Source organism: Opisthocomus hoazin, chromosome 15, assembly GCF_030867145.1.
Source record: "Opisthocomus hoazin isolate bOpiHoa1 chromosome 15, bOpiHoa1.hap1, whole genome shotgun sequence".
NCBI classification, from domain to species: Eukaryota; Metazoa; Chordata; class Aves; order Opisthocomiformes; family Opisthocomidae; genus Opisthocomus; species Opisthocomus hoazin.
Window position 1 is genome coordinate 8,669,683 of NC_134428.1, and position 15,855 is coordinate 8,685,537.

Sequence of the window (15,855 nt, forward strand, 5' to 3'; positions counted from 1 at the left end):
AATCTATGACAGCCAACTCACCCTGGAAGGTAGAGTTACAATACCTAACAGAGGATGAGACCTTGGAACATGAGACAACATAAGTTGAATAATATTTTCCTACTCAGCCAATAATTTACCAGTTTTCCTGTATTTGGGTTCTGAAGCATCGGAACAACTCTCTGCAGAGCCTAAGAAGGCTGAAAGAAAGAAAGGTGATAGTAAGCAACAAAAATTGAACCAGTTTGGTAATTTTAAGTTTACACCATGCAAACTTATTTTAACTTTTGGAAGTAGAAGGGGGTGTTATCAGTTTCAATTCAGCTATTTCAGAACTGCGCAAGTCCAATGTATACAACATGAATGTGAAAAGCCTCATATTGTTTTACTCTGACCATGAAGTTTCAATTAGGCTGCAGGTTTTTGTGCCAGTAATTAAAGATTTTTGCTGTTGTTCTTGCTATTAAAGAGGGAATCGTTCAGCTAACGCTGCTAAGCTATAGATACACTGAAATAAAGCTAACACTGTCACACAGATACTTCTTCCCTTTTTTTATCATGAGACACTTAACGTCATGTTACAGCACAACAAATTTGGCGAATTGTAAAGAATGTGCCTGGGGGAGCTGTTTTCGCTCCCAGCCCACACAGGATGAGCAAAGACAGAGGAGGCAGATCTGGTTGTAACTGTGAAGAACTACATGAGAGATGCACTGAGGCTGTGTCAAAACCAAAGTACTGTAATGTAAATTTAGAATTCAAACACTACAGCCTTTCAAACTCTCACTGTTTTTCACTTACTTCGTTTGTGACATTCCTGCATCTTTATGTCAGGAAATTTCTCAGTGTTTTCAGCAGCCATTTCATCCAAAATAAGATTCCCTGCTAAAAACAAGAAATATTGCCAAATGTGAACCTTTGTTCTCCTAGAAAAATTATAGAAAGAGCAAAAAACTAGAGAAAGAAACCAACAGGCAAAGATGAAATATGCTGCAAATAAGAGACAAAAAACAAATCACATGATAAAACACATATCTAGATCAACAGGATTTAGAAAGGCCACAGAGCTCTGAATGCACATTCTGTCACCCTGTGTTAGTTTCTGAATATCAGAATGTTAATCTACTGCCATAAATTCAGTGGCTAATAAAACATAAATACTTCTCAATGCTTTAATGATGAGCAAAGGATAAAACATCACAGCTGTATCACACTGTGATCTCAGTACTTGTAACATTACTTATTTTATGTACGAAGAGGATTAGATCCTTTAACAGACAAAGTAATGGGCTCTAAACAGATTTTATATTTTGTGTTGTAAGAACTCTGAAGTTATCTATACTATTATTCTGTTGGGAAATACTCAGGTACTCGTGGCCAGCAGGTCGAGAGAGGTGATTCTGCCCCTCTACTCTGCTCTGGTGAGACCTCACCTGGACTACTGCGTTCAGCTCTGGAGCCCTCAGCACAAGAAGGACATGGAACTGTTGGAGCGGGTCCAAAGGAGGGCTACAAAAATGATCCAAGGGCTGGAGCACCTCTCCTATGAGGACAGGCTGAGAGAGTTGGGCTTGTTCAGCCTGGAGAAGAGAAGGCTGCGGGGAGACCTGATTGCAGCCTTTCAGTACTTAAAGGGAGCCTATAGGAAAGATGGGGACAATCTTTTTAGTAGAGACAGCAGTGACAGGACGAGGGGTAATAGTTTTAAACTAAAACAGGGTAGGTTTAGGCTGGATATAAGGAAGAAATTCTTTACAATGAGGGTGGTGAAACACTGGAACGGGTTGCCCAGAGAGGTAGTGGAGGTCCCATCCATGGAAACATTCAAGACCAGGTTGGACAGGGCTCTGAGCAACCTGATCTAGTTAGTGGTGTCCCTGCTCGCTGCGGGGGGGTTGGACTAGATGACCTCTAGGGGTCCCTTCCGACCCAAAACTTTCTATGATTCTATGATTCCACTAACACAGTATTTCATTTCCTCTAAAACCAATATAAATTTTGCCATTCAGTACAAAAAAATCCCAAATTCTAAACACACCAGGGAGCAGTAAAAAGCATTTAAAAAGTCACATGAGCTTTTTGTAGCCAGAATTGTCTTAGGGAAAGACTGACCTTTGGTAAGTTTTTCCAAATTACTTTGCTCAAGCATTCAACAGGATACACAGATATTCCATGAATCTTTCTGACTCTACGGATTTCCCAACAGCCACATAATAGTATATATATTCTGAAATAGTAAACAGCTACATTTGTGCCACTACCAAAACAATGATTTTGTACCAAAAGCCAAGCAATCATCTCTGGTCAAGCACTGAATGAAGGAATCATGTACTGCATGTATATTATACCATTGCTGTGTGGATCAGGGAGAGAAGTAATATTTGACACGCTTCCGCAGGCAGCTCTGTGCATCCTGGACAGGAATCAGTGTGAATGAACTGCACTGATATGCATGCTAAGTCCTGTGGGATGGTCAGGTTTAATGAACTAATGTATATCATCTGTGTTGCACTCAGAATAAGTCCGATGCTAACTGAGGGCACACGCTGCACAAGACAATTAAGCTGTGCATAGACTACGGCCATGGTGACATGATCAGCAACCTGGTCAGAGATAAAACTGCCATCTTTGAGAAAGGCCTGCAAAAACACAGAAAATCCTCCAAGTTTGCCAAGAAAATCCTCGGACACAGTTCCCAGGAGGAAAGAAGATGATACCACATGCACAGAAGAATTACTAGTGTTCAGATTGTGGGGATGAAGTATAACACAGCACAGATGTTAGCCAGAATGCTGTCACAGAGAAAATTAATCTTTGCCACATCTTACCAAAAGTGTCTTCCACCTGCTTCTCCTGCTGATCTTTGAGTACATATTCTGCTAATTCAGCTAGCATGAAGGGGAAAAAAAAAAGAAGGAACACAGTAATGACACAGTAAATTTCACAGTAAAACTCTTGCAAGCTTACCCTCACTAACAGAGTTCTGCAGTATAAGTGAAATTGAAGAGTTATATTAAATTTTTCTTGTAAATTGTTGTTCAGGAAATAAAGAACAAGAGAAAGGAGAAGTTGAAACAGGAAGTATTAAGTAGAAGGAGCCATTAATAGAGAGATTTTCCCCCAACAACCACAAGCTGTTTCCCCACAATGCACAAGTTTAGGTGCCCGGGCTAGATCTGCCATGCATGAAGGACAGGCCACTTGAGTATATGTCACTGCTTTAGACTGAAAATGGAATTTGTAAGAAATAGCTATAGGAATTGATTGGAAAATAATGGCTTAAAACACAAAAATTGCTTCCATACCTATTCTAGCATAAGCTTCTATGGTGTTGGAACAGAGATACAATTCATCCCCATTTTCACCATTTTCCAATGCACACAGATAATCCATATTATTGATCTGATCACAGTTGCTGGCATCAACTTCAGGATCTAGAATTAAAAAGGAGTGCACACTGGCTCAACGAATACCATAACCAAGGAGTAAAAAGCCCAGACAGCAGGACATGAAGAACAGGCAGATTTCTTGCTTCAGCATAAGGCTTTGTCTCTTCATTGTATGCTGGCTAAGCAGGAACAGAACTGAACTCTTAGTAATTTATAGTTACCCAGAAATCAACATTTTTCTTGTGCTAAACTCTCAGACTTCATCTCTCCCAGTAAATAAAACTGTTCCAGCTTTCGTTCTATGACACTAAGGCATACATGTATGGCCTTGGCTCATCCATATTATTAAACCTTCATACTCTTCAGGAAATGGTGGTACCATCCAAATTCCCTGTTCAGAATGATGCTGGGTCCATGCTGACGGCTGAACTGCAGCTACAAATTGGCTGTGAAACTGCTAGTTGGTCAAGGCCAAAACCATGCCAGGGACCACCCTAACATCTTCACAGCAGAGATGTCCAGCTTCCACTAACCGGCGCCATGAACCAACAATGTTCTATTTATCTACATCATCTCAGGCACTGCTAAGGCTCAGAAGTAATCAAATCAGTGAAACATTTCTGATACAACAAGAGTCAGTCCTTGATCCCTAATTCATCCTACTTTCAGCTGCTGAGCAATTGAGGCCATGGGAGTGAAGAAACACTCCTGCAGGTGTTATGAACAGTCAGAAGGTGAGAGAGCAAAGCTCAACCTGGGAAATAATTAATCACAAAGATGATTCCAGATTCTGTTGCTCAGTTCTCCACTGATTTGCTCATGTACCTGCTGACACTGGTCACTCATGAAAGCAACAAGGATGCTAGGTTGTACCCTCCAATATGGTAATGTTTTATACCTATCGGGCACAGAGCTACAGGACTCAATATCTGGCATGCATCTGTTCTCCTTTCATTGCCAATCTCAACCCACAGTCCAGCTCATTTGTTTAAAATAAGCTTAGCTACTGCTCCACAACACAGCCAGCAGCACAGATACTTTTATACCAGCAAGCCCAGGGAGAGCAGAATGTTCCACAACCTCCATGCAAATCCAGGAGCAGAAAGTTTGAGAGCCAGGACAACCTCCTGATCTGATTAGATGTAGGAATTTATGTGCAAGAAACTGTCATCTTTACACCCTGGCCTTTCTGCTTTCTCCTCTATCACAGAATCATAAAATCACTGGTCTGTGCCCCCAGAAGCTGTAAAATGGCAGCTGGTAATGAAAATCCATTGTGTTGGTGCATTAGGATCTCAGAAGGAAATGAAATGCTAGTTTGTTTGCCAACTGGTTTCACCACAAACTCATCTGAAAGTCTTTGGTTTGCAAAGCTTTTGGCTCAAAACTACAAAAGCGTTGACAATTACACTTGACCAGCTTACGATAGCAACATCTGCAAATAAACTACTTACTTGAACGATATCCAAGCCAAAGACATTAGCCTCAGACCTTGATGAGCGACATGCATAGTATGTTTTGTTAGACTCACTGAGCAGGAAGCTGTAAATATGTACAGTTTTAAACACGTGATAGTTCCTGGAAGCAGTCACTATTTTATGTACAGATACAGACAAAGCTATACTGTAAGACCAAGTGCCTGCTGAATTTAGTCCAGCCACCATGATAAACTGCAATTAGATGGCTACGTAACTGAGAGGCATTGGTAATAACTTACAGCATGAAGACTAAAATAATCCAGCATTTTTTACTGTTTTACTAACCTGCAGAGAAGTCACCTTCTTCATTTCCAGATGACTTCGGATCAAGGAGAGTATACAGATGCAATGGATCGATATTACTGTGCAGCAAATCAAGATAGCCATTTTCCGACACGAATGCTGAATCCATGGTTTGTCTCTTGCTGTCTGAAATCAAATTGCAAAACTGTTAGCTACGAAAAAACCACAGCTTTTGTCAACTAAAACTACAAGTCCTGCCTGTGGCTTTCTGTTGACAAGACACTGAGATCTTAAGGCTGTGGAACTGGTACTGCTTACCAAGTCTCGTGTTGAGTTATACACCCGAGTTACTTAAACTTATAGATGCAGATACAGCTTTCATTTAGACTTCTCTGTTTTTTTACTTCAGTCAGGGCAGTGGGATACTGCAGTCTGACCACCTGGACCAAAAGTGCCACGTCTTGAATAAGTCACAACTCCTGTATCTTTATCAGGATATAAATGATGCAAGCACAGATCCAGCAGGTATCTGGGAAATGAGAAGACTACTATGCAGGGGGGTTGGACTAGATGACCCTTACAAGTCCCTTCCAACCCAAAGTGTTCTATGATTCTATGAAGAGGATGGAAGAAGAATCCCATTCTTTACCATCAGGACAATTTCTTCTCAGGGGAAGCAGCCTCTGGCTGGGATTCTACACCCAGTTCCTAAGCCCTGGAGGCAGCACTAGGAGACATCCCCTCAGCACAAGAAGGAACAGTGAAAGGTAGAACACTTATTATATATAGTTCTTTCCCAAACCATGCGGTTCATTGTGCACAGAAATGCATGGTCACCTGGGGAATTAGTTTCTGGTAACAGTGCACTCATAGAGTCTATCACAATTATTTTTTTAATCAACTTTCTTGCTCCCCTTGGAATCCGTGAGTGTACCTACTCATGAATTGGGAATTGCTACAGCCTTGCAAGCAGAGTGCCATAAGGTATCCAGACAAATCTGACTGTTCTCAGGTGCTCCTTGCTCCAGTCACCCATGTTTATACAAAAACTGCTTAGATTGCTGCAGCTACGTTTCTTGATAAAGCTTATCTCTTCCTCTACCTCATTTTGAACCCTTGCTATTTCTTTCCAGTTACTGCAGCAGGCACTACCATAAGCTCAAACATTCCTCCTGGATATTCCACAGGCAGTGGAATAACACTACTTGTTGATTATTCATCATCTTTATCAAACTATTTCAAAACCAAATATTGGCTCCTGAGTGTTTACAGATCACTGATATGAATCCCACCTGGGCTGGTGATCCAAGTAATTTACTCCACCATAATATTGAGATGCCAGCATGAAATGAACAACTAGCAAAATTTCCAGACTGTATCCTGTTAAAATAGGTGTCCACACACCACAGCCACGAAAAGATTCAGCTTGGCATCAAGCACCATATTTTTCAATGATGGATAACTATAATACAGCTCTGAAATATTGTTCCTTTAGCAGAATTCCATCGATGTCCCTGGCTGCACATGTCTACTTTTCTGAGGTGTGCAAATGTGGAGCAACCTGCTGTACCACGAAGTCTACCTGCAACATGAAAACAGAGAAATACAGCTGACACTGCAGCTCCCATGAAAGAAGGCAGAGCAGACCTAGACACACTCTATCACCTCCCGCTTCGTTATAAACTGGTCTTCATCCCTCTTATCCCTCTACGGGGCTGCCCCCCTGAACAGCTTGGAACTGGACCTCCCTCTGTTCTGCTGCAGAAGATATTAGAACCTAGATCCAGAAGTTAGAAGAGTGGGTGGACACAGTGAGGTCCCATGAGTAGGAACAACCTATACTCAGGTAGTTCTCCTTTTTTGTGTTGCATGGCCTCATAATGTTACCAAGATTACAAAAATTTGATATTATTGCCTGCCATGCTATAAACAGAAAGTAGAAGTTGACAAACCTGCATGAGAACCAAGAATGAGGTTATAAACATACCAGACTAAATTTTCAGTTTGTTCCAACATTTTACAGTGCCCTTTCCTTTGTTGATTTAATGTAAAATCCAAATGGAGTTGGGCCTTTCAGAATGCCAGGTTGCCGGACTTTGTGAATAACGCTGTTGAAGCATTACCTCTGAGTCGATATAGCTTTGGGGCTAGTGACAGAGAAGTAACTGAAGACAGACAAATGCATACTCCAAGTTCAGTGATTAGTAAACTGCTTGATTACACCAGGCAAAGGAAGGGGCAAGTTCTATCAGAAGAGATAAAGTAGGCCTGCTTCATCTTCGCTGAAATACTAAGCTTTAATTAAGTCATAATCATAAGGGCTTTTCTTATTTTAAATCTTGCTTTCAATAGCATTTCCCTGTGCATAAATACAGAAGTAATGCAAAATGCTTTCAGCTACAATGGTCAAGAAGTCAGGAACCAACCAAGAGGAAGTCTTGCCAGTGCCAAGTCCAGCCAGAGAGCTGAAAATCAGACTAAAACCCAGGAGCAGAGGAGAGAGAGAAACGTAGCCTTCTACCTTGGGAAGAATGAAGACTGCCACTCTTTCAAGAATGAAAAACTTGATTACTTGCCTTATTTGTTTCACCCTTACCCTCATTTTTCTTCATGACTTTGGGTTTGACAGAAATCTATACATAGCTGTCACTCTATTGACTACAGTGGATTTGGGATGCTGTGATTTCTTTCCGTAGCTAAACCACCAAATTCTTAATAGCAGCTGTGCTTTGCTGCATTAAAATCATGGTGCCACCATGCAAAGCACTCTGTCCAAGGGTGCAGGAAAAAAGAAGGGAGTTTTTGAAAGATAAAAATTTCTACACCAAGAGTGCCAGAGGCAAGCAGAATTACACCCTGGGAAGAGCAAGACTCTTGCTGCACATTGTAACTGAAGCACACAAAACGAAACCAGACGTTACCAAGGTTGTTTACAACAGCAATTCCTTTCCCAGGGCTTCCCCTTTCTTCTCACAGCATCCCAGCAGTCCCCTGTCTGAGACCGAAGATGAATAAGCTCTGTACTGCTCAGCACTTTCTCTGTTGTTTCATACAAGATTTTAACTCATCATACATCTCCTTTGGGATTCCATACGGTGCTGCCAAAAAGGGCGTTTAGCACATTTTCATATCAGAGGACTAAAAGATCCCGTAATAATTTCTGTGTTGGGGCTGTGACCACTTGAGCCAGCTCTCAGCAGGAGGAGGACAGACCCCGCAGGGGCCTGCAGACGTAGGACTGAGGTCCCTAGGGACGCCGGTGCTCTCCTTTGCAGCAGGCCTCCGTGCATAGAGTGCCTGCGCTGGGCAGGAGGAAGATAGGACATGCTTCCAAACGTATTTCCATGCCATTTAGGAAGTTCAATCCTTTGTTGTTCAGACACAGGATAAGACAGATTTTTTTTCTTTAAACCTTTAAATAACACCTCCTTTCTCCAGCAGCCTACACACTCCAGCTGCGTTGCTGTATTCAGTAGACCTGTCTTCCCTTTGTGTTACCTCTGCAACGATTCAGCATGCAAGGTTTCTGCTCGGGCTTCATTTGTCTGTATTTTGCATATACAGCACAATATGATTCACTTCCAAGACTCTCCATGTTTTTTTCAATGCTCTTTTAGAGTCCAAGTGATACCATATGAGTTAAAAATGCTGGAAAAGTTGTAAAATGAAATAGCAAACACTGCCATACCAGCACAAAGAATCCAGTTAAAGAAGGAGCAGGTTTTCACTTGAATCACATACAAGTCTCAAGAGTTAGATGGGGCATTTTAGATTTCTAGACATAAGGGGGAGTGGCTGTGATTTATCATTTTGCCCCAATAATTTGATCTGTGTCATATTTTAAAGGATCAACATATTAAAGACTCCAAGCAATGGGGTCTGCTACTAACTAAAATCAAATGGTATGTAGGAGAACAGAGAATGATTGTACAGACAATAATGTAACATTTACTCCAAAAATAAGGTGTATGCTTCTGAGATTTGTTAGGGGGTTTCCTTCCAAAAACTCCGTTGACATCTGAACTGACAGGTGATAAAATAATCTCCCACATGTGTACAGAGGTTAAGAAAAAGAAAATATGTAAAGTCATTTCAGAAACAGAGGAAATCCCCCACAATTTAATTTTTGTGCCAGCTGAGGATAATTCATAGGAAAGAGTAGTAGTGCCATGCAAATCACACATTTCTTCACCAGATGACATAACATTACAGCTCCAAGTCTTCAACTACAGAAAAATAAGAGAGCATGGCTGCTGTAAAGACAGAATCTTGAAAAATTCAACACCAAGACTGCTGAAGACATGTTATTTTCTTGCAACACACCAGACCCATGAAGTGCCACACACGAATCCGAGTGAAGCAAGCTGACAAAACCCAGGTTATATCAAACTCTAAATACGGAGTCCAGTGAAACACTGGTACTTTGAGCTAAAAGCTCACTATCATCAGCCATAATTTTAAAGCCTGTGTTTTTCAAACAACTTTAGAAAGTCTTTTCTCTTTTTCTGCACCCCCAAAGGTTACGTCATTGTGCACAATACACACACCACAAGGCAGGGCTGCTTCTGCCGCAGGCAGTGTTGTGGGGCAATGCTCTCTGGGAGGTAGGCAAGCCAGCAGCGAGAAGGGAGGAAGCCCCCTCCATGCTAGAGTCACCCGTGGCCCTTTCCTCTCCCCAAATCCATCACTTACAATTCCTCTGCTCCACGGGTACCAAACAGATTGTCCTTTTGGAGATCGCCTGATTATGCCTAAACTGCAAGTAACGGCGCTCAGTTTATATTTAGCTTTGAAGGTTTTAGTTTCTATTTCAGATCTATGAAAGGCTGATACATCTGAAAGCCAGTTTAACTTTTCCTGCTGTATTATGTAATTTAACAAAAGATACTACTTTTACCGACAGTCTTTATCTTGCCAATGGAGTGGTGTGTTACTTTCCATGGGCTTGAGAGTCTAAAAAGGAAGAAGAACAGACATGACGCTGGAAAAAAAAGCAGCTCTGTATCCTGCCACATTCTCCATTGTCTCCCTTAGAGATGAGTTTAAAGAAGATAGAAAATGTATAAATATCAGGTAAAAGGAGTTTCTGCCTCTCAGTGAACTTAGCTGTACAAAGAAATGCTACTAGCCCTGCGCTGGAGACAGCCGAGTTCCGGCAGACTAATAACGTACCGTCCTGCAGGTGTCAGAGTTGTGATTTGAGAGCAGAATTTGCCTTTCCTGTCCAGTATCGCCTCGTGTGTCACAGGTGTTCCCAGCTCTCCCATCCCAGCAGTAAGATGAAATAAAGTGGCACAGCAGACACCTTGCTTTTTCAGCAGAAAAAGTACATTTGCACTGAGAGACTTTCTCCAAGGCATAATATCAGCCCTCCTAAACGGGAAAGTAAAGCTCTAGGATGTCTTGCCAGACCCACGAAAAAACTGGAAATTAGCCAGTTTCTTCAATGATCAAAGTTTCACTTTCGATAGCAGTAACATTTATTCAGAAAACAAGTGCGTTCGTAACAAAATCTGAAACAAACTTCAGCAACCTTCTGAGCAAGTAACAGGGCTAGTCACAAAACAAAACTGCTACAAATTCTCCAAAATGTCACCCGCATTCACACACATCCTAATACTACTTCAAGCGATACAAATCCAGACACTGACACACTGCACTTACCAATATCTACTAAAGGTGAGATAAGATGAGTTTACCATGACAAAAGCACTGCAGTCAAGAGTTGAGGAAAAACTGACCTGAGGAAACTGGACAGTTCCTGTTCTTTCGCTCTGGATTCAGTACCAAACCCAAGGAGAGCTGCTGTCTCTGCCCAGGGCTTAGAGAAAGTGACACCAGAAAGGAGGAAACAAGTGAGGCACTGCAGAAATGTTAAAGGCTTAGGGGGAATTCCAAAGAGGAAAACCAAGAGGAACCTCCCTTCCAGCCACCCCCATATAATAAGCACTGTCACGTTTACGGGTCACTTGCCACCAGTTAGGAACAGCTTGATTTATTCAGTTGGAAACTGAAATCGGATGAGAGCCAGCGGCGACAATTTCCAGTGCTCCCCAGAATTCTTCCTCTCCTCTTTTATTCCAGTTCAAATCTGTCCCAAACTCAAGCTGTTTAACAGTCCATCAGCAAGAACAAAGCAAGCAGCATGTGGACGCTCTTACCTTGCAGCTTCATTTGGTGTAACAGAAGTGAAAGTACTTCTTTCACATGTTCACAGATTCTACCAATACAAAATTAGTTTGGTAGCTTGTGCAAGTATCTGTTGCCATTGGCCCAAAGTGAAAAGTAGGATGTTCTATGAAACGGGCTCATAGACCTTGTCTGGCTTGCACACGGTGTTCAGGGTTTGCTTGTACCAGCATGTGACAGAACGTTTATTCATCCAGTCACCACTTACCCTGACAGTGCCTATCTGGTGTAAGACAAACAACCGTTTGCAAACCAATTCCATTCATGATGTTCCCGTCGTGATGCCTATAGCTGCTTCTGTGCGGCTCTGCAAGCTTCTCTGCCTATTTTTCTATTTTTTATCATGCATAGACCTACACAAATTAGAAATTAATTATGCAAGACAATATACTCTCAAGTGAGCAAATACTTTTTGTAGTATTATTCTGTTTGCTATAGCTTATAACAGAAGTTCCACCAGAGTCTGAAGAGGAAATGAAAGAAGTGTGATCTGATGAAGTGAAGGACATCCAGGACTTGCTGCTTCAGTAAGGGAAGTTTTTAATCAGCTGCTCGGTAACAAATGGCTTCTGCACAAGGCAGCAGGTCCCATAAGCAAAGCAGGCTGCTGACCGGTGTAAGCCTTTTCCCTTTGCAGAGATGACCCACTTCCACCAGATCCCATGGGAACACGCTCACTGAGAAGAGGTAAAGCTGTTTCATTCCTGGAAATGGCTGATCTGTTCCCAGTATTTACAGAGACATGAGGCCCAACCTGTGATGCAGATCACTAGCCTCTTCAGGCTCTCTAACCACCCAGGCAGCTGTGTTCTTGGAATTCCTCTTTGCACATTAGAAGAGAAGCAATAATATATAACATAATATATAAAATATAAGAGGATTCAGAGCAGAAAATAATGAAAGGCTGCACAAATACAAATTCTGTATTTTAGTGTTCTGTTTTGATAGGAGATAATAATACAACCGCTGCATGGGAAATCCCTACAAAAGTTAAGGGGGTTATTTGTTAGCCCTGTTCTAATGTGCATCACAACCCCACAAGTTATAAGCTCCTTTACAAGCCCTGCAGGCAGATTTCTTTTCCAGCTTCTGAGGCTGTAGTCCTACGAGGCAATCTGTGTACTTCAAGCATGACTGTCTGGGGAACAGAAGAGTTCCGCTGTTTACTGTGTTCTTAAGCACAGTAAAGACTGGTTGTCCACTTTTCATACAACATCCATTGGTGCTTAGAAACACCAGAAAGGAATTGCTGGAGCATATCAGAGTACCGGTTCATGTAGCAGACTAGTCTATAAAGATGGTCTTAGAGACAGAGGGAGAAGCCGACTGGAAAACAGGAGGCTGTGAGACAGCCGAGATCTGCCTAAGCTTCTCAGGTGACCATCAGCTTCTTTGCTTCAATGTTTGCTGATACACTGCTCTACTGCAAGAGGAGGGAACGGAACGTATTGATTAGTATTGGAAGCACTGCAAAACAGATGTCAATAGCGCACTTTGCAAGAGGGGGAAGGCTTGGACTTTCTTGTCCAGCAATTGTGAAGATCTGTACTGTGGTAGAAGAAATAGTTGCAAAACTATTATGCAGTTAGTGATAAGCCTGCTGATATCAACCTGTTCCTGACCTGAGTTTTCTTTACAAGGCTTCTTCAGAGTGAAACAATGATTGACCATAAGGCTGAAAATTAAGAAATTTCAAAACAGAAGTCAGGAAAGAATTTGCTTCAAAGGAAACTAACGTCTCTAATACAATTTGAGTCATTTCCTTGTGAATTAATGTCTTTGAAACCGCTTTTTTTAAGCCTATCTCTACTACAAAATCTAGACAACAGTGGCAATGGTTGAACACATGATGGATGAAGACTAATGCTTCTTCTGATGCACTTCAACTTCCCTCTGTCATGTCTCAAATAAACACAGGCTCTGTGACAGAGACACAGAGCCACGCATGGCATGATGGAGATCTTTGAAGGGATATTTTAGGTGCTACCATGACAAAATGAGAAGGAGCAGATATCTTTTCAAGCACTTCAAGGATTAATTAAAAGTAGAAACCAGACTACATATACTCCTAGCATGAGTGACACTAGGCCACTTGCTATGATATTCTACATTAAAATATGAATTCTTGGCATTCATTTGAATGTGTGTAATAACAGAGCTAAAATCTTCCAGGTCAGTGTTTTGGCCTCTCATGAACTTTTAAAATTCTTTTTCCCCAACATTTCCTTTTGTACTTTCATCCATGCCTTGAGAAGTAATGTCAAATACTGTGTTACAGGAGAGGAAAAAATTTATACCTCTCACTATGTTGCAGCCCAGGGTCCTTCCATCAGTTTTACAGGACTACCCGAATATTCTAGTAGGCATTCTTTTACTCTCCTTTTACAGTTGCTTGGTTTTGTAAAAGCAATTCTGAATGCTATCATTGAAGCTGGGGTTCTGTCATTTTACATTGGATGGACAAAGTTAGGATCATCCCAGAGCTACCCCTGTTCTCCAACATATACAACATTAATCCTTTGGTGGATCAGATTTAAACGTGAGTTTACTGCCTCAGAACTATAAGGTGTCTGCATTTTTATCCCTCCTGCTGCCCACTAAAAACCTCAAAACTCTTGAACCTAGCCTCATAAGTCATTAAGTACTTCCCCTCCTCAAATCTGCAGCAGTCTCTTGTAGGCAGTGCAATTTTGTCGATTACAGAGAGCTGGAATTTAAAGTGGAGAGCATTCCTCCTATGTATGATTGAAAAAGGTAAGAGATTTCCCTACATGAGTTGCCAGCACGTGCCATGAGCAAATGCGGCTCAGACTCGCAATGGTTGGTACATCAGTTGAGAAAAACTGACCTTATCTTTAACCTACTTTGCATTTCTGGTTCTGCAAAAGGTGGCGAAGAACAAGTTTTATCATGGCCTGGCTATGAAAATCGGTATCTGGTAGCTACCCAGAATGGGTGGATCTCCTTTTAGCTGTTCTTGTGTTAAATCTGCTCCCTTCTCTTCCCCACCTGCTCTCCACTGATGTACTCTGCACTATGCCACAATGCAATAAACAAAAGCAAATCTTTAACAAAGGAAAAAAGAAAAAAAAGCTGATTTACCAGAAATGTACTTGCTTCCTGTTGGCTCATTATCTGTCACATTTTGAGGCTTACCGCCATAGAGGTTTAAACAACAGAGGGGAACCAAAGTGTTCAAGTACAGGTCCCATTTTTCCACAAATGTCAGAGATATCTTCCTTGCGAGGTCCTCTCTGTCTTTTTCACGGAGCAAGGCTTGATGGTACTCCTTGGATATCACATCTTCTTTCAGCATGAGGTTAAGCAGCGCGTGGTCATCAGAGGCTGTAGCAGTTGAAAGAATCTTCCTTACTCTAGGCAGGATCTCCTTAAAGAGGTTCATACTTGCATCTGAAGATGTTTGAAGGAGGTCTGAGCAAAATCTGAACTGTTTCAATAAAATAAAAAAAGTCCACTCAGTCAGCATCAAAAAGATGAAGTGAAAAAAAAAAATTTAAGACACTTTAGCCTGCAATAGCAGAGGTATTTCCTCATTTGATTAAGCCTTTAAATAACATTTCCAACAACAAATAATTTCTTTCAGAAATGACACAACAGCACAATTCTTCCACAATTCTTTCATAAAACACAATTTTCCAATCAGCAACATGGTCACCTGAAAAAAATAATTGAAAAAAATATTTTTCCCATTATGGAAGGATTGCTACAGGTGGATCTTTGTCTCCTGGCCAAGGTGCAGTGCGGGCCCATTAGGGGGCCCAGCAAGGGCAGTGCTGAATCAGAACGGCAGCAAAAGCTTCAGCACAAAACACGTCCTCTGCAAGAGGGATAGGTTTAAATCTTGGAGACTCCAGTGTAAGATTAGAGATCAGATTGTGAATAAATTCTGCTTTCATGAGAGTCTACTGGGTTAGAACCACAGTAAAAACTCTAGGGTGAAAAGTTATCCCAAATCTGGCTCTGGTTTCTGTCACATCTGAAGTTATTAGGAAGAAAAATAATCAGGAAACAAGTTCTTACTCAAAGTCAACATTCTTCTATTCCGAAGGGCAGACACTGTAAAATTCCTTAAACAGAATAGTTTTCAAGTCCCCAGTGTAAATAAGCAGCAAACCTTCCATACTACCAAACACAATGTTAAAACACAGCTCTACACCTACTACAGCCTGAGCCCTCAATTCAGCTCAAAACTATTAAGAAGTCTTTTTTAATACTGCCTTCTTAAGTCATTTCTTGCTCTTCTGTTACAGACCTCAAGACTAGGCAATGTCTAATTAGGGCACTTCAAAGACTTCTGAATGCAATAAATAGTGTCTTACGTGTGTCATAAGAACATTTGTCAACAGGGAGTGAAATAAAGAATGGGTGCCTTCAGACTAGATAACTTCAAAAAGAAAAAAACTCGAGTTTTCAGTAAGAGCAGAGTAAAAGGAATACAGCAAATTATCTTCATCAGATCAATAAAATGCATATCTAAAAGTATTTTTTTCTTAAGAGTGCAAAGATTGTTAACTAGTCTTGTATATTGTGACTGCCTGCACAACACAGAATAAATC

The 15,855-nt window shown here is 41.3% G+C and overlaps 1 protein-coding gene across 4 annotated transcripts in view; it reads right to left on the reverse strand.

The window, feature by feature from the left end:
- The window catches only part of CIITA (class II major histocompatibility complex transactivator), a 33,634-nt gene extending 18,938 nt beyond the window's left edge, over window positions 1-14,696 (reverse strand). The window contains exons 1-6 of one of the 4 annotated variants that reach the window (XM_075436792.1): window positions 14,381-14,696; window positions 5,132-5,275; window positions 3,285-3,413; window positions 2,808-2,867; window positions 781-864; window positions 120-179 (exon numbers count right to left, since the gene is read on the reverse strand). In XM_075436792.1, coding sequence (XP_075292907.1) covers window positions 120-179; window positions 781-864; window positions 2,808-2,867; window positions 3,285-3,413; window positions 5,132-5,275; window positions 14,381-14,681 — 778 coding nt within the window. In that variant the 5' untranslated portion in view covers window positions 14,682-14,696. Of the gene's footprint in view, window positions 1-119; window positions 180-780; window positions 865-2,807; window positions 2,868-3,284; window positions 3,414-5,131; window positions 5,276-6,381; window positions 6,581-10,261; window positions 10,351-10,830; window positions 10,898-14,380 lie in introns of those variants that run through there. The other 3 variants (XM_075436789.1, XM_075436790.1, XM_075436788.1) reach the window with 3 other exon arrangements.
- Between the last annotated feature and the right edge of the window lie 1,159 nt (window positions 14,697-15,855).